General features: G+C 41.0%; 1 protein-coding gene across 1 annotated transcript; it reads right to left on the reverse strand.

The window, feature by feature from the left end:
* Positions 1-9,357: 9,357 nt before the first annotated feature.
* Positions 9,358-11,616, reverse strand: LOC143580117 (F-box protein At5g07610-like). The gene is made up of 2 exons (XM_077063235.1): positions 10,510-11,616; positions 9,358-9,620 (listed from the first exon to the last, which is right to left on the reverse strand). Exons 1-2 carry the CDS (start codon positions 11,610-11,612, stop codon positions 9,539-9,541), a joined length of 1,185 nt encoding a protein of 394 aa, XP_076919350.1. The 5' UTR covers positions 11,613-11,616; the 3' UTR covers positions 9,358-9,538.
* Positions 11,617-12,743: the final 1,127 nt, after the last annotated feature.

Below are 12,743 nucleotides of genomic sequence, written 5' to 3' on the forward strand. Positions count from 1 at the left end.
TCGGGGGTGTGGAGGCGACTGCTAAGATATCCTGAGGATTTCTTGTTCAGAGACACAAAAAGTGGTAGTGGCTCTTATTGAGCATGACCCATGATAAGGAGGTGGAGACCTCCTTATATAGAGTCTCATGGCCACCATCATGGTACCCTAATGGGCCTAGCCCAGTTAGGGTTACCTCCACAAAACCCTCTCGGCCCAATAACATCGTATTAGTCCATGTAATGAAATAAGCCAAACATAATAGATTTAGGGTCGTAGAACCGGGTTTTAGTACCATACCCCTACAAGCCCCCCCAAGTCCAGTGTTGCTCCTGGGCGCGCAAGCGTCTAGGTGGAGCGCTGGACTTTATAAGGTGTGAGGCGGTTTTTTCCTTTTTCTTTGGCCTTGTCTTTATTGTCTGAGTTTTGAGAGGCTTTCTTCATGATGGTGATATGTTGTAATAAAAGCCTGCACGCGAGGCGACTTACAAGCTATAATAATAATGAAGCTCGCGCGTGAGGCGACTTACGAGCTATAATAATAGTGGAGCTGGCGCGAGAAGCGACTTACGAGTTAGAATAATAATTGAGCTGGCGCGTGAGGCGACTTACAAGCTGTGAAAGTAATAAAGCTTGCGCGCGAGAGGCGTCTTATGAGCTTTGAAAATAATAATTGAGCTGGCGCGTGAGGCGACTTACGAGCTGTGAAAGTAATAAAGCTTGCGCGCGAGAGGCGTCTTATGAGCTATAAGAATAATAATTGAGCTGGCGCGTGAGGCGACTTACGAGCTGTGAAAGTAATAAAGCTTGCGCGCGAGAGGCGTCTTATGAGCTATAAGAATAATAATTGAGCTGGCGCGTGAGGCGACTTACGAGCTGTGAAAGAAATAAAATTGGCGCGTGCGGCGACTTACGAGCCTGTAGAATAATGAGAGCCTGCGCGCATGGCGACTTACGAGCTGTAATAATAAAGAAGCTGGCGCGCGAGGCGACTTACGAGCTGTAATAATAAAGAAGCTGGCGCGCCAGGCGACTTTCGAGCTGTAATAATAAAGAAGCTGGCGCGCGAGGCGACTTACGAGCTTGTAGAATAATGAAGCTGGCGCGTGAGGCGGCTTACAAGCTGTAAAATAATAAAGAAGCTGGCGCGCGAGGCGACTTACGAGCTTGTAGAATAATGAAGCTGGCGCGCTAGGCGACTTACGAGCTTGTAGAATAATGAAGCTGGCGCGCAAGGCGACTTACGAGCTATAATAATAGAGCCTGCGCGAGTGGCGAATTACGAGCTAAGAATAATAAAGCCTGCGCGTGAGAGGCGTCTTACGAACTGAGAATAATAAAAGCCTGCGCGCGAGGGGCGTCTTACGAGCTTTGAGAATAATAATGCCTGCGCGCGAGGCGTCTTATGAGCTGTGTGAATAATAAAGCCAGCGCGTGAGGCGACTTACGGGCTGTAAGAATAATAACAGCTTGTGCGCGAGGCGTCTTATGAGCTGTGAATAATAAAGGCCTGCGCGTGAGGCGACTTACGGGCCGTAAGAATAATAACAGCTTGCGCGCGAGGCGTCTTATGAGCTGTGTGAATAATAAAGCCAGCGCGTGAGGCGACTTACGGGCTGTAAGAATAATAACAGCTTGCGCGCGAGGCGTCTTATGAGCTGTGAATAATAAAGGCCTGCGCGTGAGGCGACTTACGGGCCGTAAGAATAATAACAGCTTGCGCGGGAGGCGTCTTATGAGCTGTGTGAATAATAAAGCCAGCGCGTGAGGCGACTTACGGGCTGCAAGAATAATAACCGCTTGCGCGCGAGGCGTCTTATGAGCTGTGAATAATAAAGCCAAGCGCGTGAGGCGACTTACGGGCTGTAAGAAAAATAACAGCTTGCGCGCGAGGCGTCTTATGAGCTGTGAATAATAAAGCCAGCGCGTGAGGCGACTTACGGGCTGTAAGAATAATAACAGCTTGCGCGCGAGGCGTCTTATGAGCTGTGTGAATAATAATGCCTGCGCGCGAGAGGCGTCTTACGGGCTGTAAGAATAATAACAGCTTGCGCGCGAGGCGTCTTATGAGCTGTGTGAATAATAATGCCTGCGCGCGAGAGGCGTCTTACGAGCTGTAATAAAAGAGCCTGCGCGAGTGGCGACTTACGAGCTAAGAATAATAAAGCCTGCGCGCGAGAGGCGTCTTACGAGCAAAGAATAATAAAAGCCTGCGCGCGAGAGGCGTCTTACGAGCTAAGAATAATAAAAGCCTGCGCGCGAGAGGCGTCTTACGAGCCACTTTATGTCCCGCGCCACGCGCAGATGTTGTGTGCGCGTGCGTGTAGACTGTGACGTGTGAGCATGTGATGCGTAAGCATGTGTAATATGCGTGAGCATATGTGATGCGTGAGCATATGGTATGAGGATTCCCAACCCCTAAGTTTGGCGTGTAGCCATATGGGATCTTAGGAGGATTCCCGACCTTGCAGTTTGGCCCGTAGCCATATGGGATATTAGGAGGATTCCCAACCTTAAAGTTTGGCGCGTAGCCATATGGGATATTAAGAGAATTCCCAACCTTGGCGCGTAGCCATATGGGATATTAGGAGGGTTCCCAACCTTGGCGCGTAGCCATATGGGATATTAGGAGGATTCCCAACCTTGAAGTTTGGCGCGTAGCCATATGGGATATTAGGAGGATTCCCAACCTTGAAGTTTGGCGCGTAGCCATATGGGATATTAGGAGGATTCCCAACCTTGGCGCGTAGCCATATGGGATATTAGAAGGATTCCCAACCTTGAAGTTTGGCGCGTAGCCATATGGGATATTAGGAGGATTCCCAACCTTGGCGCGTAGCCATATGGGATATTAGGAGGATTCCCAACCTTGGCGCGTAGCCATATGGGATATTAGGAGGATTCCCAACCTTGAAGTTTGGCGCGTAGCCTGATGCGCGCATGCACGGCGATAGAGTGGTGACTCGCAAGTGCGTGTGCATGGCGGAGGTCTCTGGCGCAAAACCCAGATGGTGGTTTCCGCGGCGGCACATGCACGGCTGAGGAGTGAGAACCCCCGGGCGTGCGTACATAGCGGCGGAAGTCTAGTAACTTCTGGATCTACAATTTAAGAGTCAGATCTGCAACTTTAGTCCTAAAATCGAGGTCTGTAATCTAGACCTAGATCTGTAAATCAGATCTGGACAGATCTGAAGCCCGGAGCAGATTTAAAACCATCACAGATTCGGAGATCCTGAATCACAGATTCACAGATTCGGAGATCTGATCATTCGAATCACGGATTTTCCTTCTTGCCCAGATCTGGAAGCCTTTTTTTAGATCTATGGATCTTTTTGAGCTTTAATAGAACAAGCTTCGAAGCCTTTTTCTGTAAACTTCCAGATCTGTGTTTTTCTTGGGAGAGATCTGACAGCCGAGATGAAGATCGAAGGGCAGTTCGTTGCCGTCCCACGGATGGCGCCAATGTCGAAGCACGAAATGAATCTTACCTGATCCATGACGATGTTTCCACGGATTTTCGAGATGAACGAAGCACGTCTTGATCTTCTTCTTCTTCTGCGGCGCCTGCGACCTGCAATGCCGTGACCTGCAATGGTTTCGGGGGTGTGGAGGCGACTGCTAAGATATCCTGAGGATTTCTTGTTCACAGACACAAAAAGTGGTGGTGGCTCTTATTGAGCATGACCCATGATAAGGAGGTGGAGACCTCCTTATATAGAGTCTCATGGCCACCATCATGGTACCCTAATGGGCCTAGCCCGGTTAGGGTTACCTCCACAAAACCCCCTCGGCCCAATAACATCGTATTAGTCCATGTAATGAAATAAGCCAAACATAATAGATTTAGGGTCGTAGAACCGGGTTTTAGTACCATACCCCTACATAACCAAATTCTTATTTGTGAATGTCTTTGCTGTCATCTTGGCAGGGGAATGATTTTTACACATGGTTAAATGTAGCATTTGGAATTGTACAAACATTTTTACACGTAGAACATGTGGGACACAATACAATTGTACTTGGTTTGGTTTTGTGTTATTTACATCTAGTAATGTATCCACAACTTTAATTTATTCTTGAACTAGTTTTTTACTACCCGCGCGTTGCGCTGGGTTTGTAACTACGTTGATTAGATGTTGAAACCATAGTTGTTACACCATGATATGGTCATAGTCCTTAAACCTTAGCATACATTGTTCTTGAAACTTAATCCTTAATATAAGTTGTTGAATATATAATACATTTTAAAAAAAACTTTTGAAGTGGTGCCTTGCTGTCTAAGAGCATTCTCATCCCACCCTCTATCCCTAAACCAAAAATTACATTAAAACTCATTACATTTTCTCTCTCTATTTCAATTAAATAATACTTTTTATATCTTTTATCATTACCTTTTCTCTTTCCTTCACTCACAACCACTCTCAAAATTTATTAAAAATTTATAGGGGATGAACAGTAACTTTTCAAATATACAGAAAAATCACTACTTACTCTAAAATATAAAAACTCTTCACTCACAACATCCTGAATCACTCTCTAAATTATAAAAACACCCCTCACATAAAATGAGGGGTGGGATGAGAATGCTCTAACATGTCTATCCTTATATTATGCAAAAGGTGAGTATGCATATTGTAGTCTTTTTGTACTACCAAAGTTGTTTTTTTGTTTAGCCTAGTGTGTTTCATCCTTTTCTCTCTTAGGCTTGTATCTGCATATGAGATACACACATATTAGATAGTTGTTTATGTAAGCTTACAAGTTAAAAGTTATATATGTGTACCTGGTCACTCTCCACCAAATCATTACCACTCCTAGTATACATCATTGTTGTAGATCCAAGCATACCATCCAAAAATCCACAGCCTTGAAGAAGTTCTTGACAGTAATTTAGTCAATTCACACTCTAATTGGTATACATAATGTCACATATACCTTTATTTGTAAGCAATCTGCAACCAAGTGAAAGAAACTACTTTTTTTGGTCAAACTTTATCTATAATTTAAAGAACATAAAAATTCTGTAACTTTACAAACGTTATGATCCTTTAAAGAATCATTTGCCATCTGTTTGAGTCTGCATTTACTATGATGGGCCAATGGCTAAAACTTATCATATCCGTCAATGAAAATATTGTACACCTCGAACACTTTGTGAAGGCATGATCTCACTTCATCAGAATCAGAGCGACCTGTAGCAACCTGCATGAATTGTGTACCTGTATTAAAAACAAACAAAAATGACAACAAATTAGGGCAAAATAAGCACATAGAAAATAGGTTTAACAACAAAACCAAAATGTGAAAGATACACCCTCAAATTCTTAACTAAAACACAGACAGACACAAACCTACACGTTGTAGGCCATGCCAAAGCCGAAGTCCAACATCGCCTAGAGTTCCTAAGTAGAACCCGGAACCACATACATCGAGAAACGTGACCTCCAACAGTCACGTCCCCCATCGGACCGCAAAGCCACCTAGAGTGTCTCTCCTGTTGTAGGTCGTAATCACACACAGTCGCCGGAAACAGTTGAGCAGCGCCGCTAGTCACCATGGACGGCAAAGGCTACGTACCCTCAGGGTTCAATTAAACAGCAAGCAAAACCCATCATCATACCTGGTGGCTAGGAGTGGCGGAGGTGAGAAACCGATACAAAGGTGACTGGCGGTGGTGTCCGAGTTAAACAATTGTGGCAGCGTGAGGAGCCACATAACATAATCACAAAAGGAACTCATCGTGGAATCACATAACAATTTTAGTGATTGATTGCAAAAATCCAGAAGAATAGAGAGATGGTGGACCAAGAGGATTGATTGATCATCGAGAAAGAGACTGGAATTAGATTTTAGATGGAATCGTAGAGGATGGTGGTGGAAGAGGTGAACAACACGTGTAAGGGGTTAAGCTCACCAATTTTGTACAAAATTTGTTGCACAATGTACACACAAAGATAGCCCGAAATTGTTATATTATAAATATGCAAACATTCCTAAGTTCTTTTTTATATTTTTGTTATTATCCAGCTTGATATAACTATGCATGTATGATCAATCATTTAAGTATTCAAGAATAGTTCCGGTTGAAAAGTTGAATTTGGGGTCTAAATTCTTAGTTAAAATAATGTTAGTAGTTATCTTCACTATAGGTATGATTAGGTGATGTTAACGATTAAGTAGTGTTACCTAAAAATTTCCAATGGGTTTCTTGGTCACCTATACAATGTATTAAAACATGATCGATTAACTAACAAAAGTGAGTGGTGTTGAAAAATGGTGTCACAGCAGCATCGCACAGGTTTTTTCCTAGTATATATATATTATTTTTGAAACAACTGCTCAGACTCAGATTTACTGTTTCTTTACATTTTTGCTTCAGTGTTTTGTATTTGTTGTAACGTTTGTTGTACAATTTGTATTGATGTAAGGGTGTTCCATGTGTGTATGAATTATTTACACGTGTATGATGTACAAATAAAGCATATATCATATGCCACTATGCCATGCTGCTCCATGAGAGAACTAATTAACTAAACAGGACAGAGAGAGACGAGAGAAATGGACGGCGGTTCGTCTCCGTCACCGGAAATTTCCCTCTTCTACTTCCACGCCACAACAAGCAGGTATTGTATTCGATCGTATCTTCTTTTAATTTAATATTAGGATTTTGAATTGCGGTTATGCCATTCCGTTTCTAGTTCTTGCTATTCAATTTGTAACCTTTCGGGTGATAAGATCTATGAGCGTCTGTGCATCTCTCTCTCTCTCTCTTCAAACCACTGCATGGTTGCTTCAAGTCTTATCTCTCTATCTTCATATTTGATTTCTCATATCTTTTTGTCTTTCCCATAGGGAAGATGCCAACGAAGTTAGCGACGTTGAAGGTGTTCGAGGGAGGCAGTCGGCTATTCTATTTATTTGGCGACTAATATTAGCTTTTTATTTTTATCGATGGTAAACATCCCCCTAATTTTTGGTAGAGTATGCGTGGTAAGTTCTATGACATAATGGGTCGAGGTGAATACCGCAATGGCGAGCAGTCTACAACAAATGGAAGTCAATAAGTACAAAAATAAACAACTTCGCCAACTTGTACAACCGATGTGAAAAAGCAGTAGAAAAGGCGGCATGAGCGATGCCAACGTTATGGAGTTTGCCTTAAAATAATACCGGGCCGAAAAAAATGCCGATTTTAATATGTTGAAAGCTTGGAGGGAATGCATAAGCTCACCAAAATGGGCACCCGTCCCGCTACCTTTTTCGCGACCATCCAAACAGTCAAAGACAATGTCCACTTTGGCCGATCAATCATCATCTCAAGCCAAGTTGGATGGTCGTTGTCAATTTAACTTAAACGATCAAGATACTGAATTTACCTTTGATGAATCAGTTGAGTTACAACGCCCGATAAGAAGAGATAAAGCCAAGGCGGCGGCGACGATAGGTGGATGCTCTTCGTCAAAAACGACATCCTCGATTAGTCCGAAGTGAGCTCATGATTTGACAACTTGGAGCTTAGACTTTCGGAGATTCTCACGGTTAAAAAAGAAACAAAGAAGAAAAATAAAAGGATGCAAGAAGATAGAGAGAAAATGCACGCGGAATATAACGATGCACGATGAGAGTAAAAAATGCAGTTGGAACGGGAACGAGAAAAGGATATCAGGTTCTCACAAAAGATCTATCTCATCTACAACATAAAATGCAAGCTTTTTTGGAGAAGAAAAAGTAAAGAATCCTAGTCAACAAAAAATGCAGGCTTTTTTTGGAGAAGAAAAAGTATGTTATATTATGTTTTTAATTGGGTTGTATGTTTTTTTTATTTTTATTTTAGTTTAAGTATTGTTATTTTATTTTTAATTTTATTGTAAAAAAAGAGTTCAAAGCCTCTCAGGGCAACAAACTATAAACTATAGAGGGGCAATATTCGGAGGGACTTTGTTGCCTCTGGTGCCCATGTGGTACTGTGGAGGGGCAACGTTGCCCTCTTCATAGAGGATGATCTAACATTTTTTGTTTTAAATGTCTTAAATTGTTACAGATTTAGCTACATACTCCTAGTTATGACATTTGGTATACCTTTAGAATTTAAATTCGTCTATGTTTAGTTCCAACTTTAAATTGTGAGTTTATTTTAACATTTTAAATCTGTAGATGTGGATACACAGTAGTTAGATACGTTTTCAGTTTAAATTGACATTCCTCTTATGAATTGTAAATAGTCATTGGGAGGGACTTTGTTGCCCTCAATACCGTGGCAGTGGCGTGGCACTGTGGAGGGGCAACTTTGTCCCACTCTACAAAGAATGGTCTAACGGTTTACATTTTAATGTCTTAAATTGTTACGGATTTAGCTAAATACTCCTAGTTGTGATGGTATAAGTTTAGAATTTAAAATGAGGTTTTTTCTAGAGACACCCCCGGCAATGTGCCCCGTATAGAGCTATACGGGGACCTATATGCCCTGTATAGGTCTATACGGGACTTATATGGGGTGTCCCTAGTATGACCCTTTATATTTCGTCTATGTTCAGTTTCAACTTTAAGTTTTTTTTTTATTTTTTTTCTTTTACCTATGTAGCTATGGATATGCAATAGTTAGATACTTTTTGATTTAAATTGATATTCCTCGTGTGAATTGTGAATAGTCATTATTATTGTTATCTAATGTTTCGACTTTAATTTCACATCCGCCGTGCTAGTATTAGTTCTATACTATATATAATACATCAAACAATGACAAATTAATACGGTAGATTTAAGTGATTTACAATTGTTTAAGCACATGGTACAACTATAAAAAGGGACAAAGTGATAATTGAACACTTAAATATCACATGTTTTACATCTTTCTCTATGATAGTTACAATCTTAGTCATTCAACTTTATTCCAAGTTTTTGTAAATTTAGAGAACAATTACAAATTTAACCTCTATCTTTTGCCTATTTACTCTTTTTAATTTCACTTTTAACCTAACTCCCCTCACGATTTTCAAACGGTCGTAACTTTTTCGCATGATAATATTTATTTTTAAAATTGCACTATAAAAATGAGCGTTTTATTCTCTTTAATTTGAGTACGGTATTGCCATAGTTTGTTTAAGTTATAATAATGACATTTTTTGTGGTTCAATTTTGATCGTTTGAATTAAACCGTGAGCCAAATCATTAGTAATTGTATTTTGTCGTCGAAAACTGAAAACGAAACGTTGAAAATTGAAACCAACCAAACTGAACCACGCGACAAATAGTTGAACGTAATTACTAGAAGCGCACACCAAACTGTTCATATTTGATTATATTACAGTTTCAATAAACATTTTCATGCCTAAAGCTGTGAACGAAGCAAACTGAATGGAGCTTTCAGCTTCATGTTTGTTAGTTTAACATTGAACTTGTTCACATACACAAATGAAAATACACCATTCTAAAAAATTTTAAAAACAACATACGTGATATAAACATATACCACTTAAAAAAGAAAACTTCATTCCTAATCACAAACATTAGACATAATCGCCTTGTTAAGCACTTGACGAAATAATCATTAACACAAATATCACCAAAACAAAGTCACAAGTTTGACATAATAAGCATAAACGTAATGTAATGACATAAACGAACATATCACTAAACATTCACTATTCACTAAAGCAATTGAACGAACACAGCCTTTAATTGAACTAATTATGATCACACCAAAAGATTATTGAAACACAAATGGAAGCAAATTTAGGAATACGAAAATTTGATGACCGCCAACAAAATTACCAACGGAAATCTCCATATTAAATATCAAAATCCTCCAACAAAACACCAACCTCTCACCGAAAACCAGTCGACTAGTCCAAAATCAAATGATTACTAACCTTGAGTGTGTTCAGTACAGCCACATTCACCACAACAACTTCGACAGATGGAAATTATGTTGCCCTAGCTCCTGTTAAAATACAGGTTGCAATGCACTATACACAGGTGCACATCATGCCCAGCATTTGTTTTATATCAAGATATAGTATTTCCCTTAAAAATTAATACAGCTCACACTACATATTGGAGGGCTTAATAGGTGGTTATCCTTTCTATAACTAGCTCATCAAGTTTATAATTTTCAAATACGCGAAACAAAATGGCAATTAACCCATGAACAAGTTATATAACTAGTTTAAACCAAGACATCAAAAACAAAAAAAATATGAACCAGCAGCTGTTGTGGCCTTGTCTTCATTAGAAGCTTCTTATCAATATACCCTTCTTTTATTTCTACAATACCCTCCTATTTAAATCATCATCTGAAGTTAAAAGTTTGTGTATTGTGTTTTTCAAATCAAGCATAAGGAGATACTATAACTCATGGATATATAAAGATATACTACTTCATAAGTTGGTAGATCAATAAAGATACAGCAACCAAGGACCATCAATACAAGACAAACTTTATTCCTGGACTAACATATTACTCCACTAGATAATTGCACACAGCAAACATATTTGCATATACCAGTTAAGAAATATATCTGAAAAGTAGACACGGTTTGGATATAACGATGAGCTTCGTACCATCCGGTAATGAGCCATTGGTGGTCACTGGATATGTAATTGAAGCTCTTGTCATGAACATTGTACTTAATAAGTATGCTATTTGCTGTCACCACCACTAACGTGTCTTCTTCCGTTTCACCTCTAACCACATCCATGATACCGAAAGCATAAACATGAATCATTTCCAAAAAATCAGGCGGAAGCCCATTGAGCTGTACTCGATACTTGAGAAACCACCCTGAACGATCCCTCAACATCTCAAATACACAAAAATGATTGCTGTATTCAGCGTTTACAATTAAATGCAAATGACCTCTAGATTCCCCAAAGTAGCTTGTTCTTATGATTGGCGTAATCACCTCCTTCGGCAAGGGCAGCTTCTGCAGCTGTTGAGACTCAATGTGAAAGCACATAAGATTCCAGTGTGAACCTCCACCACAGGGAGGCCAGTGAATGGCTCCATTCCAGTAAACTCCGTTTACAAAGGACAACGAAAGCGAGTAGAATTCTTCACTTGAAATCTTCCATTCCCGTGTATCAGACGAGAAGACCTGAATTTGAGAGATGTAGTTCTCCTCTAGAGTACCAACACAAACAATTTTGTAGTGGGGACACTCGGTTGGATGAAATGCAAGACTCATACGAATGTCACTTTCAGTAGGGAAGGATGGGGGGAATGGGATGGTTTCCAATTGCTTGGTGGTGGGATTAAACACAAAAAACATACGCGATGGTTTGTGCCGATAATCGCTACAGCAAAGAAGCAATCCGTTGCAAGATTGCATGATTCTGACATCAGGACGAGGGAAGTAGGAGGCAAGAGTACGAGATGAGCCAAGAGGGTTTGGGGTTGGGTTTGCAACATCATATGGAGCATAAACATCGTCGGTGTCAAAAAGACCAAGGGATTTCGGAAGATTATTATTATTATTATCATAGCGGAGGGTGAAACGCCTATGACTCAAAAGCCATAGCCAGTGTTTAGAGACAGATTTGAAGCGAAGAACGGATTTGAGAGGCAGCCTGACAGAGATTTCGATTAAAAGGTCATCGTTCGAACCAATAAGCGATCCAGAATCCAAACCCTCCATGGCTTGGTTTGATTAGATAATATTTTTCTGTAAAGAAGAAGATGACATAAAATTAAAACAAGGTATCGGAAATATCCAACAAGCAAGTACAACAAAATAAAATCCAACTGGTTTTTGCAAATTTTGACCAACATATTATTTCAGATCCAACCTGTACTAGGAAACAATTTCCACTATGTCTTAAAAAATCGGAAAAGTTGTCAAAAGTGAAATTGGATATTAATACTGAAGAAACACTAACCGGACCCCGGACAGATTACTGGTAACCTGGGGGTTGGATAGCTGTTTCCCACGAGGGGTTAGACCATTGGAAGATGGTTCTTCTGATAACCTGCAAAACAGACACCGTGAGCTCGTCACTGAGAAGGGGGGGTTCCTCCTTGTGACCACCCTCCGGCGTGAGAATCAGACTAGATTGCTCTTTAAATATAAAAGTATATTAAGAGATTGTTAGAGCAGATATCAGGTATATTATGATGATAATGTGATAATGTAATGTTGTGTTGATCATACCATTTGGGGTATTTATAGCCGAAGGTAGGTTTCCAAGGAGGTATGGCCGGCTGCTACAGTGTTCCTGTTCATCAACAGTAGCCTACGTACGTGCCCTGTTGGTAGTTGGTGGGTAGGCAGCGGCTGATAGTGACCAGGCCTGCTGTGTACTATTCCCTTTCCACCAACTGCCGGCTACGCACGTGGTATGACAGTAGTTGGTGAGTAGGCAGCGGCTAATAGTGATACAGTACAGGAGCATGCTGCTCGCCATACTGTATCAGTGAGCTGTCGTATCTCTGATCAGATCTTTCGCCCATACCTCGTCAGGTACAGTAAAAGATCCTTCAGTATACGGACTGGCTTATTTGGGCGGGAGTATTCCCCCTCCCGCCTCTGTGCGGGATTGCTCCCGGCTTGGCTCATTCCTTCAGGTGACACTGAATGATCGAGAGCTAAGTGCCTTGTGCGTGTAGCCATGCTGCGCGGGTGGCCTTCCCTAATGGCTTGTATCCGAGGCTGCGGGGACAGGCGGAGTCCTTCACCATTGGGAGGCATTTCCTGCGGGACCAGCTTGCGTACTGCGCGTAAGGACGTCACGTCTCTGAGCATGGTTGGTCCTGCGGATCCAGTTGGTCT

The sequence above is a fragment of the Bidens hawaiensis genome, unplaced genomic scaffold (genome assembly GCF_021521415.1).
Source record: "Bidens hawaiensis isolate Kalapana, Puna unplaced genomic scaffold, B.hawaiensis_p1.1 tig00030240_1, whole genome shotgun sequence".
NCBI lineage: Eukaryota > Viridiplantae > Streptophyta > Magnoliopsida > Asterales > Asteraceae > Bidens > Bidens hawaiensis.

Bases quoted from the DNA above. Each gene is read 5' to 3' on its own strand.
- LOC143580117 (XM_077063235.1), bottom strand. From the start codon at position 11,612: ATGGAGGGTTTGGATTCTGGATCGCTTATTGGTTCGAACGATGACCTT. The intron at 9,621-10,509 runs GTCTACTTTTCA...TTTAGTGAATAG, and splicing joins CATCGTTATATCCAAACCGT to TGAATGTTTAGTGATATGTT.